General features: G+C 33.4%; 1 protein-coding gene and 2 long non-coding RNA genes across 9 annotated transcripts in view; 1 reads left to right on the top strand and 2 right to left on the bottom strand.

Annotated features, from left to right (window-relative positions):
* LOC132796444 (chaoptin) overlaps positions 1 to 22,678 on the top strand; it is a 60,367-nt gene that overhangs the window by 21,415 nt on the left and 16,274 nt on the right. For all 4 annotated transcript variants that reach the window (XM_060807635.1, XM_060807626.1, XM_060807620.1 and 1 more), the window contains exon 2: positions 20,409 to 20,743. In XM_060807635.1, coding sequence (XP_060663618.1) covers positions 20,410 to 20,743 — 334 coding nt within the window. In that variant the 5' untranslated portion in view covers position 20,409. The remainder of the gene's footprint in view (positions 1 to 20,408; positions 20,744 to 22,678) is intronic.
* On the bottom strand, positions 5,490 to 13,498 carry LOC132796480 (uncharacterized). 3 transcript variants are annotated; one of them, XR_009633566.1, is made up of 3 exons: positions 13,355 to 13,498; positions 5,852 to 5,970; positions 5,490 to 5,783 (listed from the first exon to the last, which is right to left on the bottom strand). It is a non-coding gene; the product is annotated as an uncharacterized LOC132796480 (long non-coding RNA). The 3 variants fall into 3 exon arrangements; XR_009633565.1 differs by lacking the exon at positions 13,355 to 13,498 and adding an exon at positions 6,069 to 6,246 and having other exon boundaries at positions 5,845 to 5,970; XR_009633564.1 differs by lacking the exon at positions 13,355 to 13,498 and adding an exon at positions 6,069 to 6,240.
* On the bottom strand, positions 17,597 to 18,075 carry LOC132798824 (uncharacterized). 2 transcript variants are annotated; one of them, XR_009633978.1, is made up of 3 exons: positions 17,973 to 18,075; positions 17,812 to 17,889; positions 17,597 to 17,718 (listed from the first exon to the last, which is right to left on the bottom strand). It is a non-coding gene; the product is annotated as an uncharacterized LOC132798824 (long non-coding RNA). The 2 variants fall into 2 exon arrangements; XR_009633977.1 differs by having other exon boundaries at positions 17,597 to 17,765.

Here is a 22,678-nt window from a genome sequence, read left to right on the forward strand (position 1 = left end):
AACTTTGTGCTGGCAGGAAATGTATGTAACAGATAGAAGGAGACATCTCCGACCCTACAATGTATATATATTCTTGATCAGCGTCAACAGCCGAGACGAAATAACCATGTCCGTCTGTCCGTATGAACACCTAGATCTCAGTGACCATAAGAGACAGAGCTATAATTTTTCGACAGTATTTGCTTTGGTATATACAATAACGACTATCGAAATTGCGATTCCTAAAAATTTGGTTGCGATCAGATAAAAATTGTCTAAGTTACTAAAGAAATACTTTTGTATGGGCAAAAACACCTTCTATGTAAGTATGTAGTATATGTTTGCGTATTCGTATATACATATGTACATACATACATGCTCGCCTATATTAGTATCTGTATGCATAGAGGGCTCATAAGCAATGCGATAGCTCTGGTGGTAGAGTGCAAGTTGAGCATGTTGTGGTGCTCGGGTTCCAGCCCGGTCGGGGTACAAACTTTTCTTTTTTTTTAACCACCCGGTCGGTGGTGCTCGAGTTCAAATCCCGATATATACATATTTTTTTTTAATATTTTAAGATTATAACCGCAATATTTTGCTTTTATTTAAAATGAGTAACGGATATTTCACAGTCGAGCACACTCGACAGTAACTTTCTTACTTGTTTTCGACAGCATTTGATATGTTTGTTGTTTGTTTCAAAATTTTGCCACACCCACTTCCGCACCGCAAATCAACAAAAATCGAATAACAATCGTAATTTTAAAGCTAAAGTCATGAATTTTGGCATATACAATAATAACTATAGTCATTGTGATTCCTGATTTGGTTACGATCAGATAAATTTGACATGTTTTTTTTGATATTTTTATGGTATATTATTTTGGTATATTTTGAGAATATTACCGCAATATTTTGGTTTTATTCAAAATGGGTAGCGGATATCTCACAGTTTTTTAAATATACATATGTATTTGAAAAGTCACTTTTGGCTCATGTAAAATCTTATAAAAACTCAGTTTTTTTACATGCATGAGAAACATAAAAATATCTGGCACTATTTTCGGTATAATTTTTTAGTTACGCGATATTTTATCGAGGTGAAATCGAGGCGGAGTTCACCACAGAAAAAATGATAACAAAGTGCGTACTGAAACTGATTTTTAAAAAGCATTTTGCGTCAATTTTTCGGTGATGTTGATCGCTTACTTATTTACATATAAGTTAGTGATTAAAATTCGTTTACATTATGGGTACCAGTTTTTCGTGAGAATTTTATCGATGCCCATTTTTTGCTGTGAATTCAACAGTGTGGAAGCAGCAAAATGGGATTTGATAAAATGTGAAAAACTAAGTGGCTGTGTAAACAGGGCATAAGACATTTTCTGCCTCGTATTTAAATTGAAACATATTGAAGGGAATACATTACCTAACACTCTCTTTCAGTATTGATTCAATTTGTAGCAATCAGCAATTCCGCAGCTTTACCAGCGGTGTATTTTGATATATGTACAAATTTTAACTTTGTTAAATTTTAAAATATGCTTGTCTTCGATGAAATTTTTGTATATACATGTACATGTGTTTGTTTTTGCAGTAGTTTTTATTTTGGAATAGAAAAATAAAATTGTATTTATTAATTGGTTACACCATCGTAATTAGGATCTGTTACTTATATTTTATAGGAAGCTAACATTTTTTCCCCTTCAGGCAGAAACTTTTCTACCAGACTGGTAGTGTATATACATATTTATTAAAGATTTACGTACGAAGTCCAAAGTAGCACGTAACAACGATTCCCTTGGTTTGTTGAATGTTAATCAATTGGTTAACTTTGCTTATCTGTACGTCCATTTCTATACTATCTTATAGAATGCCAGCGACTAAGGCTTCTTTCGTGTTGGAATAGAGAAATCACATAACATCGCGGTTACCAAATAATGTGCCTGTCAACATTTTAAACAGCGAACAGTCTAGTCAATCGGTTTTATGAATCTATACAACTAACAAAAGCTTTTACACCCGTTACCTATAGGGTAGAAAGGTATTATACCATTGTTCCTGCAGGCAGTAGGAGCCATCTCCTACTGCATAAAGTATATATATTCTTGATCAGCGTCAACAACCGAGACGATATAGGTATGTCGGTGCGCATAATACCTAGATCTCAGAGACTGGCTATATTTTTTATTCGACATCACTCCTTATTTTTGCAAGCACGTCAAAATTGTTTTATAATTTAGCCTCACCCACTTTCGTCATCGCAAATTGAGTAGCAAGCTTAATTTTGAAGAAAAGCAAGATTTTTCATAACTACAGTCTTTATGATTCCTGAAAATTGCCATCAGATAAAAATTAGAGAATTTATTGAATATGGCAAGAAACTGTGGTACTGTTTTGGTTGATAATCTGGCACATTTTGTAGTTTATATAATAGATATACCAAATATAACCATCGTTATTTAGAAACCATTTTTCAGTATTTTAATTTGCTATATTTGTTTTGCTTTTAGTGTGAATGGATAGCTGGTATCTCACAGTCGAGCACACTCGACGCTAGCTTTCTTACTTATTTTTATTTTATGCAATGGTTGTTGTGAGGGGGACACATCCGACTGTTTTTATGCTCTATGGTATACACAGGTATTCTTCGACCTATTGAATGCTTGTTCCATTTTTTCCACCTTTCGTTGTATTCGCAAAGGGTTATCATTGTTGTTTTTTGTTTTTGACGTTCTCATCAACGTTTCTGTTGGCGCTGTCGTTGTCCAACATGTGTCAAATGCAAATTTAAGTCTTATAGAAAATGAGTATTTGGAGACTGCAAAAGAAGCTAGGATAGAATAAGAAATAGAGAGTGTTGAGGAGGTGGTGATAGGGGTTAGTTGTAGGTGCTTGCAGTGAGGTTTCGCTAGTGGTATGTGACATCAATGAAGGAAGAAAAAAACAAATAAAGGAAGAACCATAATATATACGCTCATTTGCATGTCGAACAAAAATGTTGTACAGTCAGCGCCACAAAAAAAGCCGCACTTTTAAGGGTTACGAATTTGTAACTTTCAGGGCCTGTGGTTTCATTATATGATTGCGGATTCGCCCAATTTTTTTTTAACAAGTTAACTGATGGTATGTTAATAAAAGTGCATACCAATTTTTATTTTAAATTTGTTTTTAATATTAAAAAAAATGTTGTTTTTGGTTTCACCCTAGTTTTAGCGACTTTTCACTATTATGGCAAACTTAATGAAAAAAATCATAAAAGTTATAATAATGAAAAAATTCAACAAAAACTATTTTTTTCCAATTGAACACCTTACTAACTATAAAAAAAATTTAAATCTAGGCAATTTAACATTAGACATATTTTTTTAATTTAACTTAATACTTAGAAATGCCGCCTTTGGCCTTAATTACAGACTTTACCCTATGGAGCATAAAATCGTAAATGGAACACAATTATTTCTTTGTTATATCGTATATCCATATTTTTTCTATACTTTGTTTTAGCTCATCCATAGTTTTGGGCTTTCGCTTTCTTTTTTTGTGGCCCCCATATAGGCCCCAACATTCTCGTTTGGACTAAGGTCTGGGCTGTTTCCTGGCCAATCTAAGGACTTAATGCCCAATTCTTTCTTCAAATTTATTATTTTTAGATAGAAAAATGTTCGATTTATCTGAATAAGTTGTTTTGGTAACAATCGGACACTGAGTAACTCACAGATCGCGCTCGATTGCAAGGTGCAGAATCATCCTGAAAAATGGGTTCTTCTTCTTCTTCACTTATGGACTCAATGCTAGGCACAACTCCACTTAAAATTATTTCTTTGTATTTTTCTGCATTGATCATACCCTGAACCATTAAAATTGATTCCGTTTTATATTTGGATATGCATCCCCATACCATAACATACGGTGAATGCTTTACTGTGGCTATGCAGTAATTTTCAGAAAACCGTTACCCACGTCTACGGCGCACCTTGAGAATTCCATCAGATCCAATGAGATTAAATTTGGACTCATCTGAAAATAGCACTCTTGACCATTCAGAATCAGTCCAATTTGAAGAAAGAATTGGGCATTAAGTCCTTAGATTGGCCAGGAAACAGCCCAGACCTTAGTCCAAACGAGAATGTTGGGGCCTATATGGGGGCCAAAAAAAGAAAGCGAAAGCCCAAAACTATGGATGAGCTAAAACAAAGTATAGAAAAAATATGGATATACGATATAACAAAGAAATAATTGTGTTCCATTTACGATTTTATGCTCCATAGGGTAAAGTCTGTAATTAAGGCCAAAGGCGGCATTTCTAAGTATTAAGTTAAATTAAAAAAATATGTCTAATGTTAAATTGCCTAGATTTAAATTTTTTTTATAGTTAGTAAGGTGTTCAATTGGAAAAAAATAGTTTTTGTTGAATTTTTTCATTATTATAACTTTTATGATTTTTTTCATTAAGTTTGCCATAATAGTGAAAAGTCGCTAAAACTAGGGTGAAACCAAAAACAACATTTTTTTTAATATTAAAAACAAATTTAAAATAAAAATTGGTATGCACTTTTATTAACATACCATCAGTTAACTTGTTAAAAAAAAATTGAGCGAATCCGCAATCATATAATGGAACCACAGGCCCTGAAAGTTTAAAATTCGTAACCCTTAAAAGTGCGGCTTTTTTTTTGTGGCGCTGACTGTAGGTTTGCAGGTTTTAAAAGGATTTTTGCGGTAACATTGCATTGCAGGACAGTTTTCATATTCATATCAAGACGACATCAGGTCACTTGCCGGCTCCATTTTTATATAATAGATAGTCTGTAGTCTAGTCCCACGGTATTATCAGACAAATCAGCATATGTTCAATGACGCTTCTACTCCAACAAAGCAAGCACCCAACCAAGCAACGAAGCAATCAAGCCCCCAGCAACCAACCCACACGCGAAGAATACAAAATGCAATACAATGTCAAATCCATACAATTTTTTCACAATTTCAAAATGTTTTATGTTACGAGCTCCTTGTTTCTTTGTGTGTCTGTATGTGTGTAGCTGAATTTGTGTGTGTGTGTGTGTGTGTGTACTGAGGAATATTCAATATTTTCTTCACATAGCGCTGCCTGATGCCATATTCCGTTGGTTTGGTGGAGAGGGAATGGATATATTTCAAAGCTTTTGTTATCAATATGTCGCTTGCTTATTGAAAATAATACAATATGTAGAAAAGTGTATGTGTGCGTGTGTGTGTATCTTGTGGGTACTTTGAAATCCATGATTCGCTGTAGATGTGCGGCATCTGTGCGCTTTGTCACCTGTCTATCTCGGCACTTGAGCAATGACATCTTGCGTAATTTGAACAACAACAAGCAGGTCATCTTTCTAATCATCTCAATTGTCTTCCTCGGCGCTATCATCATATTATATTATCATTTTTAATTTTTTATCGAATGATTAAAAATAAGAAACTCAAAACATTGTTTTTTTTTATTAAACTACAAACTCACAAAGACATTTCGCATACGTCTGAAGATACATTTTTGCATAATTATTTCGGTGAGCCTTGGGTATTAGTAATTTATTATTATTATGATCACGTTGAATACTATATGCACCCTAGAACTTCTTATCAATGTCCACATAGGATCAATATGACGGTAATGTGTTGCGTCTATAGTTAAACTTCTTATTTGTCAAATGCTTTGCAATTAGTCACATAAATTCCAAAGTCAAGGAATCTATGCCCTTTGTTCGATGTGCGAGTAGACGACCAAGATTTGCTCATATCCTAATTGAAACATGGCAAAAACATCAAACCTAAATAGAAGAACATAATAAAGTTGATTAAATCAATCAGGCGAAAAGGTTAAGAGCGTACTTCATACATTGCCAATAAGTTCCATTAGCGTTCTTATGATTAGCTCAATAAACGTATTCAGATTTTCATTGGGAGTTGGGTCTGGTGTTCAATGATGCTGTGCGATAATGTTATTCCAATTCAATGCTGAAAATAGAATTCAATTGAGTTTGTATTAGCTAACTTATTTGTTAGTCATTTGAGTAGCCGGTAAACGGCAACAAACGAAAACAAATGCTTTGTACATTTAGTTCTGTGAGGGATAGACACATTTTTCTGTATTTCGAATTATTTCTTCCGACACCATCATTTGAATTTTTATATCAATTATCGCATTGAATCATTATATTCTATAAAAAGCTATAATATTTCTTCAATAACGTTTTCCACTTTTAAAAGTCGAAAAATTTGAACATGACATTTGTCAGGTCCCAAGTGACAGGATACACAATATAACATAGAGATAAAGACAGATGTCGAACGAAATGACGCCATATTAACTGAACCATAAATCAAGTTGTAACGAGACTGACTGATGTACACGGGAGCTGGCAGCAGATGTTTATAAAATGCCAGCGAGAACAACAAGAAAAACAGAAACAATAACAACTATAATAACAGAAGACGGTATCTAAGAGCTGGCAATCTAGGCAACATAGAAATAAAAAACAAAAAAAGAAGTGTCAAAATTGAGCTGGACAGTTGCGAGGCATTTCGTACAAATATGCAGACCGACCTATATAACATGAGTACATATGCATGTTCACATTTACACACACATGCGGCTATAAAAGTGACAAATGTTAAACGAAACGAAAAGAGAAACTGACAACAGGAAGACGCGACGTAATGAAGCAGAAAAAAGTATGTACATTTTTCGAGACTGAAAATAGTACACATACAAACATATGTACATATGCATGTTCTTATGCCGATAGTATGAGCAAAAACCGACAGTCGAGTGTGCTCGACTGTGAAATACTCGGTACTTGTTTTTAAGAAATGCAGTCGGATGTGTTGCTATAACATACAAATTTAATATTTTTCCTTATAAGTTGGTTATTTTATTCCCCTCACACGCATTACACTTGTAAGAAATACACGAGTTAGCTTCTCAGTTTTCGAAATATACTAAAGTTCCGGTAGCCTTCAATTCCTTATCGTTTTGGTTTTAATCTCTTATATTGCCCCAAAAACTTTGATCGCCGTGCGGTTTCATGAGTTTGAGAAAAATCCGGAAGGAAACTCATCCTAATTCAGGCAAATAATATTCAAATTCTGCATATTTTGCCTTTTCATTTTATAAGGATATCATTAACAATCATTTTTGTCCACAGTAGCTTCTGCTGCAGTCGTTGGCATTTCCTAATCATCAATTGTCCTCGATAAGAAGTTTCGTTCACATGTGGTCCCAACTATTACCTTGCCTCACGTATTGAATTTAAAAATTATTACCATACACTAGCACTTTATATATAGTTGTAGCAATGTTTGGGTTATTGCAGGTTTTTGGTATACAAAGGACAGTTCCGGCATCAGTCTTAAGCACAAGAAATCATTGTTCCTGACTATGTTAAATGACTTATATTTTCTGAGATCTACATTGTGTCGGCTGTTGACGCTGATCAAGAATATCTATACTCGTACTTTATCGTGGAAGTAGATGACTCCTTCTGCCTGTAACATTTCCTGCAGAAACATTTCTTTCTATCCTACCAAAAAACCAAGTTCTAAAATTAAAATCATTATTTCGTCTTAAAAATTTATTGTTGTAATAAGACCACTTTAAGAACATATTCTTCAAACTAAACACAATAGTCCTCAAAAGGCAAAATTTTAAAAATAAAACCAAAAATTCTGTATTTAAGCTACAAAACTTTGTATTCTATCAAAATTCCTATAAGGTTTTCATTTAAATTTGAGTGTTTTCGTGCATAGCTCAGTACTTGGAGCTGTCGCGATCATTCTCAATTGCAGTCTAAGAAGAGGAGGGGTTCTTGGGTTCAAATACTGCCAAAATTATAAATATTTCAGAAAACAGAATGCTCTAATTAAAAATCGTACAACGGTAATAGAATAAAAAACGTAGTAAGAATAAAATTGTACAAAATAATATTTTTTTATCTTATAATTAGATTTTTGGTCTTAAAACTATAAGATTTTTTATTCATATTAAATGATCTTGAAATCAAGATGTGTTTTCTAGCTTTAGCATGTTCATGTTCTTGACGTACCCTTCAGACCAACATTCTAGGTACTAGGACCAAACCCATGATTTTAGACATTTTTTTCTGTATACAAACAACACTGATTACCTTGTATAACCTATACATAGTAGGACATTGACGAACAGATTTGCATAATTATTTATTAATTAATTATGAATTGAATTTAATTTACGAATTTCTTATTGTGAAAGTAATATGAGTTGATTGTAAGAATTAATTGATTAATACCTATTAAAACTGTGAAAGCGTCAATTTTGAAATGAAGAGCAATCCAATAAGTCCGAGAAACTGATTCAATTGACGGCATGTCAATACAAATTTCAGCTTTGCAGCATTTAGTTGATGTTTAATGGAACAGCTTTGTATATATAGAATATGGGATTGGAAATTGCCTGTTACATTCTTTTCCTTATAATAGTTTTCTACCCTATAATTAACAGGAATAAATATACTATGAAATATAAAATCGTTTTGGGAAACCCTTACACAAATATGAAAGGATTCAAAACTTTTCGAGCATCGGTTTGTTTCTTTACCGAAGATGGGTTGAATTATGAAAATTTCGTATGATAGAAATATGTTAACCAAAAATTTCATAACATTAGAGAAAATATAATATATAATAATTTATTTAATAATTTAATATGTTTAATATCCACTTAAAATTTAATTACTTGTTACTTGTTACTGAAAGTTGACAATTGAGCTCAGGGTGTAGCTGAGACATCTTGCAAGTTTAATAAACAAATTCCGATTATAACAAGCACGACCACACCAACGCTGTATTACCAAGATTAACTAGAGAATTTCCGTGGTTGAGGATTGTAAACTGCTCTTAGCAACATATTTACATATAAAACAAAATATGTGTATATATAACCTCAAAATAAACTTTTCTATTAGGGTTCAAGTGTTTAACATAGATTGTGGGCGAAGACGAGAAACACCTCAATGCTAAGGATTTCAAGTTAATCCTAGCATAATAATGAAACATTTTCGCTTTGGCTGATGCTCCAATTTTCAATTTGATTATATACTTGACCGAATATTTAATATTTCCATACTCGCGAGGTTCCACACAATAATTATACACTTACTCATACACATTCACGTTGACACACAAATTCAAACGCTCTGCATGGCATTTACTCGTAAATTAAACGCATTAAGATATTAAAATAATATTTTCTTTTTGTTCCCTGCTTAATGTGTCACGTGATTAGGTCAAATCATGCCAAAAATTCGTAACATTTTGGTAATTTTAACTACGCCTAAAGTTTTATTTTACGCCTGGAAACGAAAGCCGATTCATAAAAAAGTTGTTCGGAAAGAACAAGTTATATTTATCCTTCAGAACGATTTAAATTAATTGGACTCTTTATTTGCCATTTCTTTTCTATTTAAGAAATCAAAAGTATATATGTATGTTTAAATCCATCTAATAGAGATTTGATACTTAGAATTTCCATGCCTGGTGGCTTAAATCATGACCGCACTCAGTTCATTAAAGTGTCTTTTATCGTTTTCCAATTTCGGAAACGCCTTTCGTGATCCTTTTGGGTCATAACTAAGCCTTTGACACCCTTCACCCAACACCTTATCAAATAGAGTCAACTTATGTTTATGTGCTGGATCCCTTCGTTCTATCGCTCTCCATCCGTCTGTATGTCGTTGAACAGTCAGTCATGCTGTCGAAGTCTGAACAATAAAAATAAAATTTATTGCTCAAGTTTATGTTAAAGCAATAAATGTATCATGTATTGAAAGACTCACTAGAGGAATACATAAATATGTATAATATACAATATGTGTCTATGTATCTTTATCTGAGCGTGTTGAGTGTGGGTTTGCGGTGTGTATGTATGCACAAAGTACTCATCTATAAATTTTCGCCCATTCTCACCTAGACGCGTGTCCAGGCCACATGTGGTGCTCCCTTCACCGACCTGCCGCTAAAATGATTTTGCTGTTGCCTTTTAACTACTCAACCCACTCAACTCGCTCATGGCTATAACCATCCCTTGATTCAAATCCCATAAAGTTGTTCAACTTGGCGCTGCTGTTGTTGTTATTATTGCTGGGATAGTTGCCGTTTATTTGGTTGGCAATTGCCGCATCATTAATCTTACTCACGGAAACGGCGCTTAGGTCAAAGTTTTGGGTTTGCGTAATTTATCTTTGAGTTGTTCCGCAATTATGTACCAAAACGGTAAAACCCCGAAACTGAATTAAGCTCGATCCAAACATTTTACTTTGTTCCGCACCTGCAGTTGCAACAGATACGCGAATTTGGCATGTTGACCGGGCATGTTAATAGCCAACCCTTTGCTCGAGAGGCCTTCAACCGCTTGATTTAGTCCCCGTTCTAATAATTCTTTGCCTTAATAATTGAGGAGCAATTTCGCACCCGCGGCACTAAAATTAAATTGAACTGTTTAGAAAACACATGAATTGTTTATGAGCAACAGCCAAACGCCACCAAACAACTACTGCAACACAGCCACACCTACACATACATATGTATATATGTATAGGTATGTACGTACATATGTACAAAATACACACGCACACATTCTCACTCACAACAGCGCAAACTACCAAGTTGGAGCTGGGGTTAGGATAGATGGGCGTGGCAGGTTGCGTCGTGTCGCACGTGAGGCGTCGTCAGTCATGTATGTATGTATGTATGCAGGGAATACTTATCAAGCAAATGACACTGCAAAACTTATGTTGAGAACGCCAAACAGATGATGACCAAGCAAATGTGCGCTTGTTCAAAACCTAAGCAATTACGCGTTTGTAGTTTTGCCAATTCACACATATGATATGTATATGCTAACTTAAAAGACAATTCAAGACATATACACATGTTTTATGCTAAACACATTGCCATATATTTTATGGTGTGCAACGGGTCACTTGTACGTCATGAATGAAAAAATTAACTAATTTTAAAAATGTCAATTTTCCAAATAAAATTCGTTTGTGCTTAAGGTGTGTAATTATACAGAAAGACACGATTTGATGAATTTTATATTTCGCATAATTTATCAAAAATTGTTTTGTACACGATACAACTAAAAGAATAATTTATTGGTCCCAAACCGAAATTTGAGCAAGAATGCAAAATATTTTTTAATGATAACCAAAGTACACGCAGATCAAGTTTCTTTTAGAATTTTGTCACGCTAAATTTCGTGAAGTCAAATCGAAAAGATAGCGATCAGATAAAAATTTCAAAAAGATCTGGATGAAATAATTTAAAATTGCAAAAAACACCTGCACAGTAGACAATATTTTGTATTCTTTAAAATAATTTTAAAGTATATATTCAGTAATTGCAGGTATATATATATGGTACAATTTAACGATTATAACGCTTTCATCCCGTAAATCGTGCGTACTTTTGAAACATACAACAATAACTACAGTATTTATGATTCTTAAGAATTTGGTTGCGATCGGGAAAAATTTTAAAAGTTGTTTAAGAAATACTTTTGTATGGCTAAATACTCCTACTGCAATCCACCCGATTAGTTACTTCGGCTGACAATCTGGTATATTTTGTACTATAGTATATTTTAAATATTATTCTATATCAATATGCCAAATATATGCTTCGGTATATTTCATGTCTCTTTTTTCGTATATGATACAAAGCTTTAGAGTTGTTATTGCCTAGAGTTGTGATACCCTATGTGCGTATTGAATTATAGTATTCAATTCGCCTATAATTACAGCACGAACTACTCGTTGCGTCCACAGTAGCTTTTGTAAATGAAATGGCTGCATTTCCATTGAAATAACGCTGGCGACAACGTCAGCAATAATAACAGCATTAACATCAGCACCAATTGCATGAGGGTAGTAGCAATTAAATTATTCAAGTTTTGTTATTAATAAAGACGCAAAGTTTACAATTATTTTAACGAATTACATGCAAGTTCTGCATTGACCCAGATGATGACCACGACTTTATACTTTAGGATTGACGGTCCCCACAAAATGGTATAATTGTGGGGTGTGGGGCGTTATCACAATACATGAGTTTTTAAATTTATGTGATGCGTTTGTTGTATGCTTTTGACTATTCGTCCATATGTGTAAGGGTCGTACGGGCTTGTAAAATATCAAGCGACTGCTTTTTTAAAATGGTTAATCTCAATTACTAGCGTAAAATATACAACACATGTGTTATTGTGTATATACCGTATTCATTATAACACACACATGCAAAAATCATTGTTTTATTGTGTTTGCTTTAACCGTTGCTGTCAAGCCTTTGGATTTGCAAGAGTTGTTTTAAATGGCGCCTCCCCTTGACTCTTTTTATCCCCGCTGCCCATAGAGTAGAAAGGTATTACAGCTTTGTGCCAACATGAAAAAATCACGCATCTCCCCATCCATAAAAAATATATAAAAAGGTACGTTAATCAATGGCAGAAGTCAAGTCCCTCAATCTGCCAGTCGTATAAATGAATATTTTAAAGAAACTGCATCTTTCATACAGGTTTGGTTATATTGAAATTGTGTAGAGGGTATCTGACAGGCAAGCACTCGCGATTGTAATTTTCTTAATTATTTCTTGTATTCATAGTAAGTGATAAAAAAATATATATAATTATATGTTACTTGTAAAAAACAAGTAAGAAAGTTACAGTCGAGTGTGCTCGACTGTGAGATACCCGCTACCCATTTTTAATAAAGGCAAAATATTGCGGTATCATTTTGAAAATATACCGAAAATACTTAAAAAATACTAAAAATATACCAAATGGTATGTTTGGTATATCAATATAGTACCGCATTCAAAATATACCATAGACGGCTCAATATACCAGATTGTCAGCCAAAGTAACTAAGACCTTTATAAGTAGGCGTTTTTGCCCATACAAAAGTATTTCTTTTATAACTTCGACAATTTTTATCTGATCGCAACCAAAGGAATCAGGAATCATAACTACTATAGTTGTTATTATATGTACCAAAATTTGCAACTCTAGCTTTAAAATTACGCTTGTTATTCGATTTTTTTGATTTGCGGGGGCGGAAGTGGGCGTGGCAAAAATTTGAAACAAACTTGATCTGCGTGCAAACATAACAAATGCTGTCGAAAAAAAATTATAGCTCTATCTCTCGTAGTCTCTGAGATCTAGGTGTTCATACGGACAGACGGACGGACACAGACACACAGACACACAGACGGACAGACGGACATGGCTAGATCGTCTCGGCTGTTGACGCTGATCAAGAATATATATACTTTATAGGGTCGGAGATGCCTCCTTTTACCTGTTACATACATTTCCTGTCGGCACAAAGTTATAATACCCTTCTACCCTATGGGTAGCGGGTATAAAAATAAAAACGCAAGGATTTATTTTTGTTTACTTAGTAGACTACTTTATTGTTATTTATAAGCTTGCGGGCTACGCGTCTTAGGCGAGGAAAGTGTCTTTAAAAACTAAACTCACAATATGCTGAGCTTTAACATGAAAGTTCTTATTACGACTTAAAGCTAACATACGTGTGATGTTTTGTGTTTGTGTTAGTGCAGTAATGCTGAGTCCTCAAGTTGCAAATGGAAAATTTTAATGGACTTTGGATTTTTGGAAGTGGCACGATCGCCAATGTAATAGGATCTTTTGTTTGTGACAGTTGGTGCCGTCGCGACAAGTGTTTATGTTTATGATATGACTTGTGGGAAAAAATCTGGGAGATAGGGGAATAATTATGAGTGTTTGTCACGTACGAGAAATTATTCTGGAGATATATATATTACTATATATATATAATATATATAATAAGGCTCAAAGCAAAACAAAGCAAACAATACTAAGGTTGCACTGTGGTCCACATGTTACATTTAAAAATAAGTAAGAAAGTTACAGTCGAGTGTGCTCGACTGTGAGATACCCGCTACCCATTTTATTAAAAGAAAAATATTGCGGTATTCTTCTCAAAATATTCTTCCAAAAATAATAAAAATATAGTAAAATGTATATTTGGTGTATCGATATAGTACCACGTTCAAAATATACCATAGGCGGCACAATGTACCAGATTGTAAGCCAAAGCAGCTAAGACCCCTAGTAAGTAGGCGTTTTTGCTCATACAAAAGTATTTCTTTAATAACTTCCACAATTTTTATCTGATCGCAGCCAAATTTTCAGGAATCACAATTACTATAGTTGTTATTGTATATATCTAGTATATTTTACAGTGATGGTATATTATGAATGTGGTAATATATCGATATATCAAATATATCCTTTTGTATATTTTTAGAATTTTTGTAGTAGACTATTTTGGTATATTATTTTTATTTTAGTCATAGTGGGTAGCGGGTATCTCACAGTCCAGCACACTCGACTGTAGCTTTCTAACTTGTTTTCTTTTATTTCGTGTTTCTGAAACGTTTTTTTTTTTAATGTTAATTTGAAAACTGAGACCAATACTTTATGTACTGTTGGGACATGGGTACATTATGGTATATAGTAGTTGTAAGCCAGCAATGATGAAAGCTGATCGGAACGCAAAGTATTGCGGTATTCTTTTGAAAATATACTGAAAATACTACAAAGATACTACAAATTGTATATTTGGTATACCGATATAGTACCACATTCAAAATATACCATAAACGGCACAATATACCAGATTGTCAGCCAATTCAATTTAGAGCCTTAGGAAGTAGGCTTTTTTGCCCATACAAAAGTATTTTTTTAATAACTTCCACAACTTTTATCTGATCGCAACCAAATTTTAAGGAATCATAACTACTATTGTTATTATTGTAAACACCAAAATTCGCAGCTCGACTTTTGTTGATTGCGGGGCGGAAGTGGGCGTGGCAAAAAAATTTGAAACAAACTTGATCTGCATGCAAACATAACAAATGCTGTTTCATACGGATATACGGACAGACGGACATGGCTAGATCGTCTCGGCTGAGGATGGTGATCAAGAATATATATACTTTATAGGGTCGGAGATGCCTCCTTCTACCTGTTACATATATTTCCTGCTGGCACAAAGTTATAAAACCCTTCTATCCTATGGGTAGCGGGTATAAAAACGACGTCCGGACCACAGTGGGTTGAAACATTTCCGATTTGCTTTTGTGTGTTGTGCCATTTTTTTTATTCTTTATTTTATTTGTATTTTATTAGGCTCAGTTAAAACCCTTAAACACATAATTTCAATTGTTATATGTACATAACACAAAGGGACCTTTGATTTTGACATACATATAACTTGGACAGAAAGCTTGGAGCGCGCATGTGCGTTTGTGCTTTGGGGTTTGTTGAAAATCATTCCGTGTTTATGTTATGTAACATATGTGTGTATAAATGCTTGACATTGCCTGAATCTTATTTCGTATATGAAGCCTAAGCAATAAAAACAAAATTCAAGTTTCGAAATAGCTTTCTATTTCTTGTGCCACTTGCTCAACAAATGTTTATACCCGCTACCCACAGGGTGCCGGCAGGAAATGTATGTAACAGACAGAAGGAAAATCGAATAGCAAGCGAAGATGTGATCAGATAAAATAGTTATTTAAGAAATAATTGCTTAAATAATTAATTGAATTCTTTGACCATCATTTGCACTCTATGGTGTTTTTAATGTTATACTCGTAGTATATAGATATACTAAATATAGCCTTTGGTATATTTAAGTAATTTTTGTTTATATTATATATTTTAGAATCGAGCACATTGGACCCTTGCTTTCTTACTTGCTTTAATGTTAATTGACTAAAAGAGCAAATGCATTCATACTACTATATATTCAATCTTTTTGACGCATTAATATGTATGTGCATTGTGTTCAGTAAAGATAAGGTAGAGTCTGCTCGTCCGTTACTTGTTTCTTGCTACACATTTTCAATAAAACGAAAAAGTGCGAAAATATCAATATATTGAGTGAATGCCATATAGCATTTTTTCTTGAATAAGTTACAAGTTTTTCATCTGATTGCAAACAAATTTTCTTTATTGTGTATACCAAAGTTATCTTTTTATTCTTTATTTTAAATGTGCGGGTAACAAAACTCAAAAAGTCGGTGGTAGATAAGACGACAGATTATGTTATATCTATCGTCTGTCTTCATATATTATAGATACATTTCCAGTTAGCACAAAAATATTTCCCAATTATAAATAGTTCAAATAGAGCTGATAAAAATAAAAGAAAATATAGGTGATCAGCATTTGTTGCATCTAAGAAATTTTCTTTTCGAAATTTCCGAAAATAATGTCTGATTAAGAAAGTTGATTTAATTTTACATTCTAAAGCGAATTTCTGATTATTAACGCTTCGCAGAGATACTAACTCAAACGCATTTACTCACCTACATAATATGGTGAACCCGCATGTTCAGAAACTTTGGCCTTAGCTTTAAATTTGACCAAAAGAAGTCATGTCTGCCTGAGTGCTCTGTGTTGCGTTCAGTTCCACTAGCTCCCGCCATGGAACCGGCAGCTTATGGGCTAAATTTAAAACCTCTTTGCTACTTACACACTCAGATACATTTATATACAAGCAACTTACATATGTTATTATCACACAAACTCGCAAATTTTCGCCGTAGCTCTGGAAAGAGGCAACTGCTCCCAAATGTACGTTACGTTTTTCACAATTTTTCTGTGGTGCGCAGGGTTTCTGCTTAGGCTGCGTTGGGTCGCAGCCCCTCAATGGACATTCAGTCTCAAAATATTTATGTTGGTGGCGAAATGACGGGCAGGCAGGGAGGCATGACTGGATACTGGAATTGGTGATGGTTGCGTTGCGACTTCAGCTGTTTGTTTTGTAACTCGTTGACACTGTGTCACTGACATAAAAAAATTAAAAATATAAAGCTGCAGACCCACCATATAATTTAAACGGCATGAGCAAACGAGTGAGCGAGAAAATAGCTGGTATTATACGCGCAATAAAAACTTCCAGTTGGTCTTCTTATCTGATGTTGACCTTTTCGCAGCACTCTGAACTCTCGATAAACGGAAAACATCAGCAAAAAAAGTGCTTTGCGCAATAGTGGCATGTAATATACCACCATGCTAGTTTTAAATGCACTGGAATACAAAATAGATATAATATACTAGCCAGCTTGGCACACAGCTTTGACTGTGATTTATACTCATGTATGTAAATTATATACATATTTATTTTTCGCAATTTAGTTTTAACTGAATGTGGGTTATTTGATCAAACCATTTCCAAACGGGTAAAACTACAATTATATACTATTTAATATCAAAAACTTGTTACATTTTCGATTAGCGTTTATTGTTAATATTTTACTCACTGCTGCACTCCCCGCTGCACTATGGTCCCAAATCCCGATTTGGTGGCATAAAATCGAATATTGCATCTATCGAGCTGAAACTTGGCATACTTCATTAATAGACCACTTTAAATATTTAAGCAAACTTTCAAGTAAGTTTGACCACGCCTACTCCAATGCCCATATAGACATCATGACGTATAAGTGATATTTTATTTAAATTTTTTTTTTTTTTTTATTTATTGCTCTCTTTTTTGTCGTCACTCAGTGTACATTAATCTATTTGACCAAATACAAGTTCAACCAGCGCGGAAGAGTGGCGCCCGCTGTCCATCCACACGTCCAGCAACGTGGCGTGACAGAATTCAAGCACATCTAAATAATTAAAGCATCGGAAAAGCCGCAAAAAGCCGCAAACCAAACTATTATTAAAATTTAATATAAAGTGTCTACTATTGTTTAACATACATTAAACAACGCACAAATACGCAGAACACCTTTTTTTCCTCTACAGAAGACGAACACTTTTGTCAGCTTTTTGATTTCCTTGGACAACACAAAACAGTACAAATATATAACGTTAAACAAATTACCACACAAACTGTGTTTATTATTCGTAATTTACATACCTCCAACTTCAATATCCATTTTAAATAATAGAAAAATATTGTTTAGTTTAGATTTGCCAAGCGCTCAAAGTTATTAAAAATTTCCCGCCAATTTTGTCACAAAAATCAGCTGCTCAATCACCTGACCTTAAACATCTGTAAAAATTGAAAGGTTGCATTTTTGACAAAAAATATTTATTGATACTTTCTATCTAGGGTATCTAGTTTAAATATATAAAAAAAAAATTCAGATTTTCTTCCATGAAATATTGGACTTTATGCCACCAAATCGGGATTTGGGACCATAGTGCGCTGGTTAAATGAAACACGTGAAAGACAAATATTATATTTTCTCTCCGTAACTAAATCGAAACATATTTCACAATCACAATAAATGTATAGTAGCTGTTTATTTTAAATAACTATTTTTTATATTATTAGTAACATGGTCTCCATCAACTTCACTAATATTGGTATTTCAATATATATTTTTACTATATTAATTAATAACTCACAAACGAGTTCGGAAAAAGAAATTTAAATAAAACAAAAAAAATATATATATTATATATGTATGTTACGTATATTGAAATATGGTCACCCTTAACTGTGTGATTTCGCAATCCTAACATCAATACAGCCGAGACGAGTAGACATGTCCGTCGGCCTGTGTGTGCGTCCGTATGAATCTCAGAGACTATCATATATAGAGATATAATTTTTTCGTCAGCACTTGTGATTTTTGGTAAATACAATAATTACTACTGAAAATTGGTTGTGATCAGATAAAGATTTTATAACTTATTTAAGAAATACTTTTGCGGTATATTCTTGATATATTTTAAACATATTGTTTTATTGAAAATTAATAGCTTGCGTCGAACCCAGTCGACTGTACCTATCTTATTCATCTTCGACCCCATAAAGTATATATGTATACTTTATGTATGTATACATTCTTGATAAGCGTCAACAACCCAGACCATTTTGCAATGTCTGTCTGCCCGTATGAAACACAGAGATGGAAAAGTAATTTTTCTACAGCACTTGTTATTGTCGCTCGCAGATCAATTTTATTTTAGATATTTAATTGAAATTTTTGCTTTTGAAGAAAGCTAAAATCACGAAAAAGACAGCAAGGGAGGGAGCGATCGAGAATTTACTTTAATTTATAGTGATAGAAAGAGTTTTCTAGTAAATGATAAAAATAAGTAAATAAAAAAAGTTCAGTATGTATTAATGAAATTTGCTTTTATTGAAAACAGGGAAAAAATTTCTCAGAGTCGAGTCGACTGTAGCTTTCTTACTTGCTTCTATTTAAACTACATTTGTATTACATATATACATTTTACTTTGCTTGGTAATAGATAATTCTTATTTATATATAAAAACATATATTTTATTATCCAAATTCTAAGTGAAGTTGAACAAACTGTGTACAAGGTTCGTGAAAAGGTTAGGTGGTGGTTTTTTGGTTTTAGTTTTGTACGCCTTCGTAATGTTCGTAGTGGCACCCAAACAAATGAAGTCTTAAAGCTCAACAATCGTGCTAATGGGCCGTAGTCGTCGTCATCGTCGTCCTTGTCTGTTATGCCAAAGTTTTTATTTGTTATTTTATACTTGGCGTGTCAAATAAATATCACACATCTACGTACATGAAGCATGTTTCATATGCGTGCTTTCTTCTCTCTCCCAGAGACCCGCCCCACTGTATAAGTCTTTACTAGTGTACCTGTGCGGATATCCCTACGGGCTGTGGTTGCGCACTTATTAAAGTGTGTGAGTATGGGTATGAGAATGAGAATGAGAATGAGAATGGTGTTATTTTGTAGTATGCGTGTGTGCATGTTGTGTGTGACAATGGCTCATTTGCATGAAATGTTTCTTTCACCGAACTTCATCGTTCGGAGGAGTACAAGAATTAAATACGAAATAAGTGAAGATTTATCGAAAATTCTTTGCTAACAAATGATAAATAAATATTCATAAATAATGAAATAAAAATATAATTTTGGAATAATATTCTTTTGAATGAAAATTTTATCTTAAGATGTTTCGATGTAATTATTTATATAACGGAAAACAGTTAAATATTTATAAATTTACTAATACATTTGAAAATATGCAATATTCCAGGGCATATTTTAAATTGAAGGTGATTGAAGTCCACATGCGGGAATATATTCTCTGTAATGTGCGATAAAAAGTACAATTAAATAGTAAAGCTCAGAGGCAAAGTTGTCTGACACAGGTCCTTCCATTACTATAGAGACTTTATAATTATGATTACAAATTGTAGAAGTTATATAAGAAATACATTTCTATGATAAAAACAAGCATTTGTAGTTGTTTTTTAGCTTTCTCACTTTTGTGTCCTTTTATAAAGAAGTACTTTTAGTATATGTTATAGACTAACTGACATTCCATCACAAAATTATTTAATTTCTTCTTTTACAGCATGCAACTTTTCCTGGCTCTTCTCCCATTCCTAATCAGTACTGCACACTGTTGGCAGTTTGATGGCGGAGGCAATAATAGTACTGATACTGGATTCAAAAGTGCTCCTGCGACTGAAGGTAGAAGACATCTTCGAATTGCAAGGAATATAGCACAAGCATCGTCCCGCGGTCCGCCCCCAATGAGAGAATCAACAGTGCTGCTCAACAGTCAGCAACAGGACCTGCTTTACTCCTGTCCTCTAAACTCGATGTGTCAGTGTGCTGGCCTACCTAACGATACATCGACACTGATTGAGATAAATTGCAATGAGGTGACGCTCTACAAATTTCCAGGTAAGCAATCTGCTTAAGGAGTATTGTTAAAGATATTTTGTGGTAATTACTACACCCTACGTGAATATCTCATTCTCCGGTTAATCAGTGTATCCAGGCCTTCTCTATTTATGTAGAGAATATCTTGGAGTGTTTTGCGTTATAAATTTTCACAGCCAAAGTCACAATGACAATTACAAGGATGGTATCAGTTCAGGATATTAGTGTGCCAGTTATAATTTTTGAATAAAGATGTTGCTCGTTTGCCCCTTTTTTCTTGTTATTTTCTCTTGTTGCCTGGAGCCAATGTAATTTTTAATGAAGCTTCAAACTCGGCTTTGTCAAGGCTCCAACTACAGACACACAGACACATTATACTTCGTTTCCCACAACAAAATTAAATCTTACATTTAAGTTTTCCAATTAGTTTTAAAAATAAAGTTTATTTGGTTGCTCTTCCTCTTCTTTCTTCGCCCTGTCACGTTCCCAATTCGCATTTTTCTCTCCCCCCAATTTTGGTTGGCCCAAAGTTCCTAACAAGTACTGTGGCATATTCTACCCCACTTTTGTAGTTTTTATGTCCGCTATTTTTTTTTTTTTTTTTTGAGACTGACATACATACATCACATTGCGATTTTTAAAATATATTTAAGCAAATGTCTCTGTTTAATGAAACTTATATCTTCCATTTCGGTTAAAAGCTATGAAAAATATACTTTCGAAACCTTCGGTAGTTAGCAATTTTATAATTGGAAAATAACTGAAACAGACCAGCATACAGCTAGAGCAATCACTTTTATTAACATTCTAAATAATTACGCGATATTCTCGTAAAACAGACAACATTCAAACATTATAAGTGTTTTAATGTGTTTCAACTTACGCATAAACAGGTATTGTATGTAAGTCTGACATTGATAATAGGATAGCAAAGGATAAGAGAACGATCAGAAAAGTTAAAATATGGTAATACGAAAAATCATGAAGGTATGCTGTATATTTCGGAAGGAATGCGGAACAACTAATCAAGGAAAAGAGAAGAAAACTGTCAGGATGATACGAATGTGTAATAAAAGAAAACCATATTTATATAATCTGGTATTTATTGATTTGAACAATAATATTTAAATATTTAAACTAAAATTGAAAGTTTTTTTTAATGTTCCTGCTTGGAATGTGATGTACATAGAAATGCGATTTCCAAGGGTATAAGTGAGAGTAGCTTTGTAAAAATTACAGCGTTCCCTGGTAATGTGATATTCTGAAGTTATGTTAGGAAAATTTATATAGGTATGGATCTTAAACTTGCTTACCGCTTGTCTTTCTATATGAAAATATTCCACAATGAGAGCGAATAATACCCTACTCATTGTGGTATATTATTTCTCTGATATTGGGTGTTGCTTTGAATCTAAAGTTGAGATAATAATACTATAACATATTATGTGAGCAGGGAATTAGTCTTATTATGTGATCATTATCTTCGTATAGGTAATTAATTATCAATATTGGAAAAATCTTGTGAGGAATATTATACGTACCATTAAAACGTTTTGTAGCATTGTTACAAGATTTGATGGTGATTCAGAATATGAATATACTATAGGTAGATTATAACATTATTTTTATTTCTATGAACATAAAATGTATACATAAATATTGCCAAAATGTACACAATGCTTGTAAAATATTCATTAAATTCACAAAGTTCTTACTTTACTATTTTTTATCAAAAGAGATTAATGCAGTGCTTGCACTTGTTATTAAAAGTAATTTTAAAGTATACCAAAAAGTTATTTTTTTATACAACACAATCATAGTAGTTTGCGGGTCTTGATTAACTTGTTCGTTAATCTAATATATGTATTTATATTGTGCTCTATGGTAATTGGTATAAGATCGAAGTATCGTATTTACCTAATACTACTACTTTTTTGGAATTTTTTCGTTATATTA

This window comes from Drosophila nasuta, chromosome 2L (assembly GCF_023558535.2).
Source record: "Drosophila nasuta strain 15112-1781.00 chromosome 2L, ASM2355853v1, whole genome shotgun sequence".
Classification (NCBI taxonomy): Eukaryota; Metazoa; Arthropoda; class Insecta; order Diptera; family Drosophilidae; genus Drosophila; species Drosophila nasuta.